General features: G+C 38.7%; 1 protein-coding gene across 1 annotated transcript; it reads right to left on the bottom strand.

The window, feature by feature from the left end:
• Positions 1-292: 292 nt before the first annotated feature.
• Positions 293-9511, bottom strand: slc5a3b (solute carrier family 5 member 3b). Its single transcript, XM_035410151.1, has 2 exons — positions 9283-9511; positions 293-6309 (listed from the first exon to the last, which is right to left on the bottom strand). The coding sequence occupies exon 2, from the start codon at positions 6006-6008 to the stop codon at positions 3861-3863; it is 2148 nt and encodes a 715-aa protein (XP_035266042.1). The 5' UTR covers positions 6009-6309; positions 9283-9511; the 3' UTR covers positions 293-3860.
• Positions 9512-13841: the final 4330 nt, after the last annotated feature.

Genomic DNA, 13841 nt, shown 5'->3' with positions numbered 1-13841 from the left:
GCTTTGTCCTATTTGGGGTGTAGGTGGGGTTGAGAACGAAGGAGGAGACATTTTGATTGAAAACACAGGAACAAGGGGAAAAATCCTGCATAGTACACCTTTAAAAGTCTTATAAGGCGAGTTATTTTAATTAATGAGTCCAGTTTTAAAAGGTAATTTTCATTCATGAACTATAACTAGTTTCTATTCTGTCATTTATTTCCTTAGTTCAGGATTTCCTGAAACACTCAACACATATTTTTTTATTCTTTGATACTAGGCCACTCCTAAAAATGAATGCAGACACACGCAAAACATTTTATGTATTTATTTTAAACCAATACATTTTACAGATATTGTATTTCCAAAATAAAGCATTTAGATATTTCCCTCCACACAGATAAGCCCTCTCATTGTACAAAGTACATTTTTGAAAGGGAAAACACTTGTCCAGGGCATGACCAGTTCACATTGGTGAACTTAACTGATATGTTTACTGTAAACCTCACAAAAAGAACCCACCAAAGAACCTCTATGACTTCTATGAGATCACTGTTTAAACTGGGTGAGAAAAGGACATATCAAAAGGCTGCATGTAAGCATCATCACAGTCCTTGGAGAACAGTTCAGGAAACAATAATGATCAAATGAGTAAAAGAAATAGTATAACAAAATAAAACTTTGTTGTACATTTTCTATGAACTACCTCTCAAGACTGTCACACAATCAGCTTACACATAGCAATATATATCTGAAACAAATGTTCATCTTTACCCCAAAAATGGTGACATGTAGCTTCTTTTAAATGTCTATCATGGATCAGGACTGAACTGATTATCTTTGATAATGTTCTACTCCAGAACTGGGAGTCTGATGCATTATGTTGGGAAGTAAAACATTAAACTCACTCAGTTACCATAACTTTCCTTTCACCATGAGAAAAATTAAGACACTGCAGCAACTTCCCATTGAATTCATGTTGCTGAATGTATGCCAACAACCACTATTATTATTTATTCAGCTGAAAGTCAACCCTGACACAGCTGAGTGTCAAAATGTAATATCAAGAGTTTCCAAAAGAACAGAACTGCATGGATTCATTTTAAGCAATAGCCAGCTAATCAAGACCAAAACTTAACTATATTTGAAAACTACATATGCATACTTTCATATGTAATTACATGAATAAATCCAAACTGAACCCAGTGAAAACAGTGACAACAATGAAGCATTCGGTTCTTTTCGTGAGTTTTCTGCAGGATATTATCATTACTGGAATCCCAAGAATGTCATGATGCAATTATGAAAACCCCCTCATCCAGCAGGTCACAGAGAGGCACCTTTCAGGATGGGACAGGCACAGGTGCTGTCAACACACTGGCAAGTTCCTTTTCTAATTTGCCAGCTTGCTGGTCTTGGTGAGCTAGTCTGGGGTTGCCTGGGTGTACAACCTCAGGTCCCTGATAACCATGCACACACCTTTAGGGATAAGGACCACTGAAGAACAGGCAGCTTTGCACTGCTGTGCTGTATAAGCATTCCTCGATAGCAAATTTCAATAATGTTTTCCTGCTTAGACACTATTCCTGATTGCAGAGGGATGTTTCCATTTTAAAAAATACATTTAAATATTATCTATTATCTTATTTTCTTTTAATCAGTTCTTTTAGAGAACACAAAATTGACAAAACCACGACCACTATCACTTCCATTAAATGCAGTGCATTCAAAATGAAAGACTCTCTCAAATTAGGCTCCTACAGGAAGTAAAAGTATTTGCACAGCAAGTAAGTGGGGCATCCCAATAAACTAACATGGGATCTCAGCTGATGTTATATCAGTGTTTGTTTTCCAGACATTTGTCAATAGATCATAGACTGATCTGCACCTCCTCCAAATGCCACAACTGTGACAGTTTTGCTATTCATTCAAAAGAAACACCCGTAATATGAATTTATGAAAACCAAGAACAGTTAAATAGCCCTGTATGAAGCTTTCTATATTTCTTGGTGTTTCATCAGAAAACCCAATTTTACTAAAAACATTTCATTTAGAGAGCAGTGGCTTGCTAATGGACTGCGGTTGTGTTAACAGACCTGCATTCACAGGAAGCACATCAAAGGTAGCTATTGAGCTCATGTTCTCCAACAGTGGTTGAAACAAAATTGGTGCTGACACCGAAGCACAAGAGGGGTGGGAGAAGCCCACTAATATGTACAAAATGCCCACCACGTTTAGTTTTGTCCAAAGCCAGTGTGACAAAAGTTCAGATTATAGTACAAGCAGCACACAATTCCTCTGAGTGCTTCCTTTTTCTGAAGGAAAAAAGCTGTCTGAAAATAGCCATTTTCATAAGTGGTGGGGGGAGTGCATTCAACTCCAAATGTTTTGCTGAAATCTTGCTCAAATACAATCAGTGTATTTGAGCAAGATTTCAGCAAAACATTTGGAGTTGAATTGGCTTCATGTTCACATATCCACCTTCATGACAGAGGCGGCAGATAAGTATATAAACCAATTACATCCCATTAACAGTAATTGGCAGCCCTTTTTACAATCATACATTGGCTTGCCAGAGCACAGGTATGTTTTCTGTGCACACACACACACACACACACACACACACACACACATATATATATATATATGCAAATCAATAAAGCAACAGTAAATCACATTCACAGTGAGAAATACAAACATGTAACGGACATACTTTCTATAATGCACAAGAAGTTACATTTCTATTCCATTACTTTCACACATGTGCTGCGTGTGCATATTTCATGAAAATGTTTGTTGATGAGTAGTGATGTTCACTTCCATATCATAATCCTGCAGCCATATCTGTAAGTTCTCTTTGTCAGATTTCTTGAAAGGAGGATTTGTTTTAGCCTTTATAAACCAAAAGATATATACATCATATTAATGCTTGGGTTTTAAGTTTTGTTTATTTCATAATCTTTGGGGGGAGTGCTTAATAAATACAAGTTGCAGAGCAGTCACTGTATAAAAAAGCCTGTTAAAAAAGTGTTTTCACAATATTCTTTCAGTACCAAATGCATAATTATCTATTTGGAACAAATTATTAAAGCTTAACATAAACAAATGTATAAGCTTATTAATTTCTTCATTTCGTCTTTGTCTACAGCCTTTTTAACATCAGAATTACAATTAACACAAAATCACAAAATGGAACATCATAACACCTTGTGCTTGTTCTATAAGTTGGGCATGGCAGCACTAGTGAAGTCCCTGCAATCTGTAAAGGCTTTTTGTGGTCTTTAGACCTCTGCACACACACCATGTAATAACAGCATGAGTAGTAATTGCTTTTGGACAATATAATACATTTAGACTGATGTAAACAGATTTACAGATGTCTCAAATGCATGTGTACCACTCAAAAGCACAGCACAGACCAAAAATAGAAAAAGAAAACACATACAGGATTGGTTAGAATGGTCCACACAACATTGACAATGGAAGATCAATTAAACTAAACCATTCGACTGTACAAACAAAATGCACATGTGCACTTACAAAATAAATCAATTACATTTGCGCAGGATATGGCTCCAAAAAACACTGCAACTCAGAGACCTGCTTACAGACAAAGTTTGACTTAAAAGAGAAAACAAGAATCAATTAATCTCAAGAGTAAATATATTAAATAAGGCCAACTTTTCAAGTTGTTTTCAGGGTTCATAGCACTGTCACCAAATGCAATGGAACAAATCTCTATTTCCCCCCCACTAATTATTCAAACGACTGCTATTTGAAATCATCCACCTATCTACAATACACTGTAAATATTACAGACCCCCAAAAAGCTTAACAGCTCTTCCACCGCTATTCATGCCCATTCTGGGTACAGTCTGCAACTACAAGGAGAAATAAACAAACATGAAGATGCCTAGAGAGCACACCACTAAGAGCCCCAAGTTGAGCATCAGTTTGGTTTTAGGGGATTCGTACAGCATTTCCATAATGAGCTGCTCTTCCTCCTTGGGAGCTTTAGGCTGGTCTTTGGCAGCAGACTCCTTGTAGCCACATAAACAGTCAAAGACTTTTATTAATTTCCCATTGCCCCCGATGGCCTCGCTGGGATCTTCAGGACTGTCTTGGCGTACTAGCACCACCTGACCATTCCCATAGTGTTCCATGGGTGTAGAGGCCTCCGTGCTGGGGGTCGATGGGTCTTCCGGGGTGGAGATCAGCAGCTTGATGTCCGCTTCATCCAGGCACTTCTCCTTCTTGAGGTCTGGCGGCAGCTCTTTGTGTTTGTTGCTGGTCCCATTGCAGTGGACGGGGCTTTTTTCAGTCAACTTGTAGGCCTCCTCTTGGTCCTTCATGTACAGCTTCTTCTTTTGACGAAGCCCCCAAATCGTTGTGGTTAGGACCTGCTCTTTGCTTGGAGGAGGGGTGCAAAGGCTGACCACAACCGCCACCAGCCCAGAGATCCAGAACAGCCCAGCTGCCACGTACATGTAGTGGATATCCTTGATGAAGATGGGTCGATTATCAGGCTGGTCGCAACGCGGTTCCCGGTAGATGAAGGCCAGAATGAGGCGGGTGGTCCCCAAGGTGAAGCCAGTCATCCCCCCCCAGAAGGCACCAGCCTCATTACAGCGCTTCCAGAAGACACCCAGTAGGAACAGGGCAGCAACAGGAGGGGTGAGATAATTGGCCACCTCCTGGATGTACAGATACATCTGACCCCCCTGCATCTCAATGATGACAGGCACCCAGGCAATGCTGATGACCACCATAAAGACCACAAAGAGCCTGCCCACCACCATCAGCTCCCTGGCGGTGGAATTCTTCCGCAACATCTTGTAAATGTCCAGCGTGAAGATGGTGCTGGCGCTGTTAAAGATGGAGTCCAGGTCACTCATCAAGGCGGCGATCATTACTGCCATCATCAGCCCCCGCAGCCCCACTGGCATGATGTTCATGACTAGACGAGGGTAGGCGATGTTGGAACAGCCTGCCTGGCTCCCACATACCTGCATGCAGTGCTCTGGGCTGATGCAGATCAGTTCGTCCGCAAATAGGATGCGGGAGATCATCCCAGGGATGACAATGATGAACATCGGCAGGATCTTCAGACAGCCCGCCATTAGAGTTGAGCCCTTAGCATGAGCAATGTTCTTGGCTGCCAGCACCCGCTGGACAATGACTTGATCGGCGCACCAGTACCAGATGGATGCTGGAGTCTGTCCAAGTAAGAACCCAGGCCATGGAATGTCCTCATCCAGGGGATCACGGAGCATTCTGAGTGACTGCGGCTTGGGGTGGATGCGGCAGGTGTTAGTGTAGGTGAAATTGCTCATTGCCAGGATGGCAGTAACGTTTGGTGTAGCTTGCATGTACTTGGTCCGCACCCCTTCCAAACCCCCAACCTTCACCAGGCTGATGATTGTCAGGCTCATAGCCCCAGCAATCATAAGCAGTGCCTGGAGGGTGTCGGTGTAGATGACAGCCAACAGCCCACCAGTGACAGTCAGCAAGGCGGTCAGGCTGATCAGCAGGATAATGGACAGGTACAGGTTCCAGCCCAGAGATTCGTGCATGAACAGTGCCCCTGCGTACAGGTCCACAGAGAGCCTGGTAAAGACATAGAGCAGGATGGAGAGGGCAGCAAAATACACCTTGAGCCGATTCCCACCATAACGCTTGGACAGATATTCTGGCATGGTGTACACTCCTGATTGAATATAAACAGGGATGAAGACCCAACCCAAAAGCTGCAGGAGTAGCAAGGCATTGAACTCCCAGGCCCCCACCGCGAACCCACTTGCTGCTCCAGATCCTGCCAGGCCGATAAAATGCTCACTACCGATGTTACTGACAAACAGCGATGCGCCGATGACAACCCAGGTCATTGAGCGTCCAGCCAGAAAGTACCCATTCACGGTGCTTCGGTTGGCCTTCCACATGGCAAATAAGCCAATAGCCACCACCAATACAAAATAAAGTGCCACAACGGCAATATCAGCTGCCTCCAATGATGGCCCCATTTTATTCATGATTGAAAATATTGATTAAAAACACACCTACTTATTTAAAAATGTATACCAGTAAAATATTTAGGAGGAAAATAAAATCCGTGGTGTGAATTTTAAAACTTTAAAAGGACTGACACAGGCCTGGTCAGAATGCTTTTTTCCTTTGGTTTGCTGTCTGGATGGAAACTGCAGAATCCACAGTCAGGTCAAATTTTAAAAATTTTGGTTAGATAATCCACCGCCCTTGTACTCTGATGATGCACAGGGGATATTTTTGGGGACGCTGTTGGTGACTGGTTTAGTAATACCTAGAGTTAAATTCCTGCAAGACAGCAAAGACAAAGACCAGATTAGATTCAGTGTGGGTGGAAAGAAAATACTAGAGTGCATACAGGTGAAGAACATGTGAACTCTGCTAAACTCCTCTGTTCAAAATAAGTTTTATGCCAAACAAATCACAAAAAGCATGGTTTCATAAATTTTATTGAAATCATTTCATTAGACAGTCTTACTGACATGGATAGAGCAAAAGCAGACTAAGCCCAGTAATATTGGAATATAGGCCTACAATTTGCAGGCTTTCAATGTTCTAATAACCTAACTTTAGATTGCAAAGTTTGTTTTAAAAACCACAAGTATTTAAGAGGGAAAAAATGTAGAAAACATTTTAGAAACACTAATCTATGCTTGTATATAGTTCCATATTTACTGCATAAAACCCATTGCTTCCAATGAATCTGAATCCTGAAGCTGACTGTTACATAATCTTTCCTTGCTCATTTAACATGCATTCACAAAAAACCCAAAATTAAAAATACATTTAAAAAACAAAGACAAATTAGCACTTGTTAAAAATTATAAGTAAACCAAATGACTTTCAAAAAGCTACAAGGTAGTGTTCTTCCAGGGCAGGGTAAAATCAGGCCAGGTATTACAGCTCTGGAATCCCAATTCCCCATTGACTAAATGATGATTTCTGCAGATCTCTCATACTGTTCTTCCTCAGCCCCCTCAGTCACACCAACCCTCCACCCCTAAGCCAGAGACTTCTGGGGCTGCTCCGTTATGGTCAAAATTTTAATACATCCTTTACACAAACAACAAACAAAGTTTGTTTTGTGCACACTGCTGCCATTCTTGCTTCACATCACTATCTACATCTTTGTTACTCTCAGATTCACTGCAAACTGGACTAAGGATTCCCTGCAACTGACCCCAGACACTGAAAGAAGCCTTTGTCAAGAGGATCTGTTCTCAGGCACAAAACAGGACACATGATGGATATTGTTATTCTTTGGTCCATACCAGGTTTATGAAATATTCTGAAAACATTCCATACACAAATATTCCAAAGACTGGGCTTATACAATAATTGACCTTTTATCTCTATTTGTACATTTCTCACAAATTAAGTCTTTCATCCAGAGGACCTTGCATTCACATTATTTCCCTTTTCCCTATAAGTAACTAAACACTGGACTGCATGAGACGGTTTGAGAATCACCACATGAGGTTAATTGTGAAAGAATATACAAATAATCGCATCTAAAAAAATTAAATTAAATTAAGCCATTTCTTAAAAATTTCTCAGGTGCCAGCTAATTTGACATGGTTGTGTCCAGACCTGTGTATATCATTATTACTTTGAGCAATTATTATTATTTATGTTAATCATTTGCCTCAGCCTTAATTTGATTGTGCATGTATTCACCCATGTGATTTAACCAATGTTAACTTTCAACTCCCACTAAAATTATTTCCGCGTTTTAAAACTCTGAACAAGCAATTGATCCAGAAGTAGCTTGTTACATTTTTAAACACAAGTTGCTAACGTTACAAATCGCTGGCCGATCATTTGTATTTGTCAGTTCTACAGACCGGCTACATTTGTACCACTTCATTGATAAAGATCAATGTTCATGTGCTCAGTCTCAAGTGCAATCACATCGGTCTGAAAGCACGCGCCGCTTTAGACTCGAATCCGTTTGAGAAGCAGACATTTTTTAGAATATTTCTTTCACAGGGCCAATAGGCTGCATAGCCTACAATATTCAGTCTAAGAAAACTTCTAATGTTAACTCTACGTATATGCATACTGTATCATTCTTATGTAATAATACTTACTATTCTCATTAATTATTAATAATGATAACAATTGCTGTTAGAACAGCTACAGCTACTACAGGATACAAGAGAAGGGAATATTTCTGAACAAAAGCATATTAAATATTACACTTAGAAGTTAGGCTACCAATAACATTTCTTCTCGACACAGAGCTTAACGTGGCTAGCAGAACCGCATTACAAATGGAATAGCTACTAGACGTCCTGATTAAATGTTTAATATTGCTTGGCAAAATTTGTGCGCCAACCTACATTCCCACATCACAGTAGCCTTGTTGCTACTTGCATAATTAACGTTACCAAATTTACACCGTCACTACTGATAAATTATAACCACATTCAGGTCATCTGTCATTTGTAAATGCATTTATTCATCCATTTGATTTAACCAATTTTAGCTATTCAACTTTCAACGACCTACCATTTTAATGACAGTTTTCTAGCTCCAAGCACAATAGCTTCTTCCATTTAAACGCATGACGATCATTTAAATGAATCGACATCTACAGACTTTAAAGATCAATGTTTATGTGGTAATGCTCAGGTGCAATCACATCACACATTAAAACATACACTGCTTCAGATGCGAAATCGTTCATTTCGTTTGAGCATCACAGAAATTTCTAGAATCTTGCTTCCATACCGCTATAATCTTGCTTCTGTACCCTACTTAGGCTACAATAATCAACATAAGAAAACTTGTCACTCGTGACAGAGCATCTGTAATTTCGTGTTTGTGTGTTACACCAATTTGCTTTAAATCTTTTTTAGCATGTTTTGTGTTTTACCTAGGCTATAATCCGCGACAGTTTTCTTTTCCGTTTCGCTTGTGGAAAATGGCATCGCTTCAAACAGAGCAGCCTATTACCAGCCTTGCCAAATGTTATGCTGCGCCATTAATTAGGTTTACATTTCCAAATAAAAAGTAGCTACACAACATTGGTTGATCATATAAGACCACTGTCCCTGTAAATGGCTAAAGTTCACGTGTAAGTACTCTAGAGTATGTCGCCACTTTGATACACATATAACAACCGAGCTAGCAAGTCAGCTCCCACATTTCTTTCATTCCTTAGTCTCTTCACCAGCTCCAGAATCCTGCGTTCTTTATCCGCTACACTAATCTGAATTCGCTAGTTAAATGTTAACGATAAAAACCTGTCACACTTACCATCTTATGTATCTTAGTACATAGCTATAAAAACAAAGTCGTTAATAATATGATGGGTCCATTCAGTAATGAATACTGTCTTAACGATTCATAAACAACGCAGTACTTGACTTGGAAGCACACGTTGCTTATCGTCAATGCTCTCTTCTTGCATTTGCGATGCTGAAGGACAACTCATATGTACAGAACCGTATGGCTACAGAATTTCTTTTTATGAGATTCGCATCCCACTCATTTGTCCAGTACACGCCCGTTTAACCTACGTAGCAATGTGACGTCAGCAGGCATGCTACGGCCAACCAGACTTTCAGTTCAACCTACTCCCGCCGATGAAGTGTAATGACAGCCCTTGACTGTTTATTGTCCAATGTCCGAAAACTTTAGTTGCTCACCTGGGTTTAGTCTATACAGAATATGTGGTTTGCTATTAAATTAAATATAGAATATAGCTCCAGGTAATTGCATTCGGCTAACTTGTGCTACCTACCTGAACTTGAAAGCAGACAGAAGCTTGCCTAGGCTATTTCCAGTGCTTTCCCAGTGATTACAGTACATCATGGTGTTGTAAGATTACTGATTTATCTAATCAGCTTTTTCTTAACCACTAATAGCAGAATATTCTAGAATATTCCAATGCATAAATTAAATTATTTATCATAAATTACAGATTTGCCATGCCAAGCAAAAAAAAAGAGAACATTTTTTGTAAATACAGTATATGACCAAAAGTATCTAGACATCACTTGGTCCCATGTTTTTCATGGTCTGGGTTAGGCCCCTAAATACCCATAATTTTGGATGATATGTTGTATGTCAGGTGTCCACATACGTCTGGCCATGTAGTGTATCTTGCCTTGTTAATGTCTCAATAAACCATTGAACATGACAGGAAAATGTGTAGGCAAAAGAATGAACTGATAAAACCAAGGAGCCAAGAAACTCACTTTAAGAACACAACCTCATTGACAGTGGCTTGATTGAAAATCATTGGTGGTAAAAATAAATAAATAAATAAAACAGACCAGCACACGCTAATTTTGATTTAGCTTTTCTATTAGCAGTTGGACTGGAATGTTTCAGAATTTGCATTCCTCCCCCTGCTAGTGGACACACAAGATACCTATTACCAAACGGGTGTTGCAACTTAGAGGTAGCATGGGAGCCATTGAACTGAGCAACAAGGCATTTTTCGCAGAACTCAGTGCTTGGAAGTAACTGAAAAATTCTGCATCATGCAGCAAAGAAAACCAAGTCTGATACTGGGGAGCCTGATGACAATGACTGTACAGGGGGAGTTCGAAGATAGCGCAGCTAACCATAATATCAGAAGCAGCTGTTGTGCTTTGACTCGATAAGTTTGAGACCATTTGACGAACATGTCCAAGTTGTGGAAGTATGCTTCTCCTATAGGCTTTTAATGTTTTTACATTTCTGCTTATTAAAGACTGTATTGATCAAGAATATAGTTAAATGTATGTGAAGGTCAATGAAGAACAGCAGGTGTTGTGTGTTATGTCTAAGAAGTTGAAGGAAAGACTGATGCATATGATCTAGAGAATATTTGGACCCCAACTGTAGGAGGAAAATTGTAAACATTTACTTATTGGAATTTTGTAAGTAACTTATGTTGGGAAACAGTCTTGTGCAGAAGACCTTTGAGTTGCAAGAGAAGAGAAAGGCCTAGAAAGAATTGTTTTTCTATATCTAGTTATTGTATAGATTATATTCTATCAAAATTAATTAATGAAAATCAAATTAATAACAGCAACAGTAATAATATAAACATATTCTGTTAGAACATGCTGGTGTGTTTGTATACGAGTTAAATATTTCATTTGGATTACAGCATGTATTGAATGCATTTAAAGTGCATGTACTTTGGAACCGGAAGATTAAACAAGTGTTAATCATGAGAACAAATACTTGTTATTCAAGTCATGCATATACATACCTCTGTAAGTGTGTTGTGAAATATCTGTAATTTATTGAAATGGAAATTATATAATAGTTATTGTTAAACTAGCTGGTGAAACATAAGTGTGACCTAGGCTGGGATAGCTGGAGTAGTGTGCTCAATGATATAGTGATTACAAGTGTGTCACCATAAAAATCAAACCCACAGTAATCTGGTGTTAATTTCAATACCCAAATGCTTTACTGTATTTCTCCAAAAACCGACAGGAATGATTGGCCTGAATTGAATCAACATTAATCTTTAAATCAAAGGCACGTTTGTTGGTTTTTTCCCCTGACAATTAGGTGTGTTCAATACTAACTGGCATACACTGTGTTTAAGATAAATACAAAAACATACATGCTACTCTCAGCTAATGTTATGGACAAATGACTGAATGTAAAAAAAAAAACACTATGAAACAACCAGCCTGTAATTTAGAGTGAATACATCTCACTTCCCAACGCTCACTCAACCATACTTTGGCTTCAATGCATCGATAACCAAGGATGTGATATAATGTGGTGTTTGGGTCATCTTCAATTTCCAATTCAATTTTATAATGAACTGCAGGGCTTTGATCAATAAATGTGTTATATTTAATCTCTGTACAAGTAACTATCTGTTATAGTATGATGTTTTTGACCAGTGGTACGATATTTAGTTTTAATATCAGAATTACAATACTTTAGCTGGTATGACCATGATTGGTTCGTTTCTCCAGAATTGTTATTTTCTATACTACAAATATGATCTAGCCAAGGACATAGCACTCAAATGAAATCTTCAAAGATATACTGAGATGTTGATGTACCATTTCTTTTGTTTGGAAAAAAGTTTCAATACAAACATGCACACCCTGATCACAAAAAATGAAATGACAAAAAACATTAATGTTGATTGAGTAAATGATCACCCACCCAAAAAAATACAAAATTGAAAAAAATTTAATAGAGTGGAATCCATTATCTATACCCGCTTATCCTGAGCAGGGTCACCGGGGTGCTGGAGCCTATCCCAGCATGCATTGGGAGAGAGGCAGGAATACATCCTGATCAGGCTGCCAATCTATCACAGGGCACACACACCATTCACTCATCATTCACTCATACGCTCATACCTACAGTATGGGCAATTTAGAGTCTCCAAATAGCCTACCTGCATGTCTTTGGACTGTGGGAGGAAACTGGAGTACCCAGAGGAAACCCATGTGTACATGGGGAGAAGGTGCAAACTCCACACAGAAAGGCCCCAAGCCAAGATTCGAACATAATTGTTTTCGACAAAACATTGCCTATTATGACATTGCCTAGTATGATCATAAACTCCAATAAAAAATAAAAGTTGTTTTACAACAACACCTAGAGGTACTAAATAGCAACAACCGCTTTGAAAAATTTCAGTCTGGTTTTCGCAAGCTGCGCAGCACTGAAACGGCCCTTCTTAGGGTTACTAACGGTTTATTGATGACTGCTGAGCCAGGGGACATTTATCATGCATTGATCATGGTTGGTATCTCTGGGACTGTGCTAAACTGGTTCTCTTCCTATTTGTCAAACCGGTAATTCAGGATTCCTGCAGGTTTCAACAAGTTAAATTTAAGACTTTTTAAGACCTTTTTAAGACCACTTTGAATAGAATTCATTACTTATTTCACGGCCATACTGGCAAAAAAAGTATGAAGAAAAATTACTATGAAAGAAGAAAACCCACAAAAGTCTAACCAAGCTGAGGATGTAGCATAATGCTTTATGGAATTTTTCTATAGGATTGGAGCTCTTAAAAGAATTCTGAGATGGGGAATTTGGGAATAAGGCGCTGTCCTATCATCCTACTACTTGAATAAAGAAACTTTGACAAGTTGGACCCCATAAAGATTTATAAGCACACTAATATATTCTTTCTTTTTAAAAATAAGAAAAATTTTGAACAACATAAAAAAACTGGTTCAGGGATGTTTTTACCAGCTTAGGAACATTTCTAAAATAAGAGCATTTTTGTCTTTTAGCACCACCAAAAGAATCATACATGCTGTTATTGCATCTTGTCCTGACTATTCGAATGCGTTGTTCTAATGCCTTCACCATTGCACTCTGGCTCAGCTGCAAACTGTACAGAATTCCACTGCTAGGTTAATTCATTTTTATATTATTTAAAGTGGGTCTGAGACAACAACAACAACAAAAAAGAAAACACTGGCTATCCTACAGCAGCCCAGTAGCCAAATTGTGACACACTGACAGCATATGTAGCATAGATTCCCCAGAATTCCCACCAACAGTGATGCAATGATAATTCAAAACATACTGCAGATTTCAACTTATTGTCAACTGCATTTAATTTTTCTTAAGTAGGCCTGCTGATCAGTTATATGAGCAACATATTATGTAGTGTAGGCCTAATGATATGCTATAATAATGATTTATTAATTATTTGTATTATTATAATATAATAATTTATTTGTAAGGAAATATCATGTAAATGCAACATCAGACAATATCAAGAAGAAATGTTCACAATACTTCCAAAGTATATTCTCTTCTGACATCTTGTCTTCAGGAAAGGTCTCTAACCTAGAGGCCTATAGTATGTATTTTAATTACCT

The sequence above is a fragment of the Anguilla anguilla genome, chromosome 3 (assembly GCF_013347855.1).
Source record: "Anguilla anguilla isolate fAngAng1 chromosome 3, fAngAng1.pri, whole genome shotgun sequence".
In the NCBI taxonomy this organism is placed as follows: Eukaryota; Metazoa; Chordata; class Actinopteri; order Anguilliformes; family Anguillidae; genus Anguilla; species Anguilla anguilla.
The sequence above is the reverse complement of the archived record's forward strand: the minus strand, read 5'-3'. Positions and strand labels throughout refer to the sequence as shown.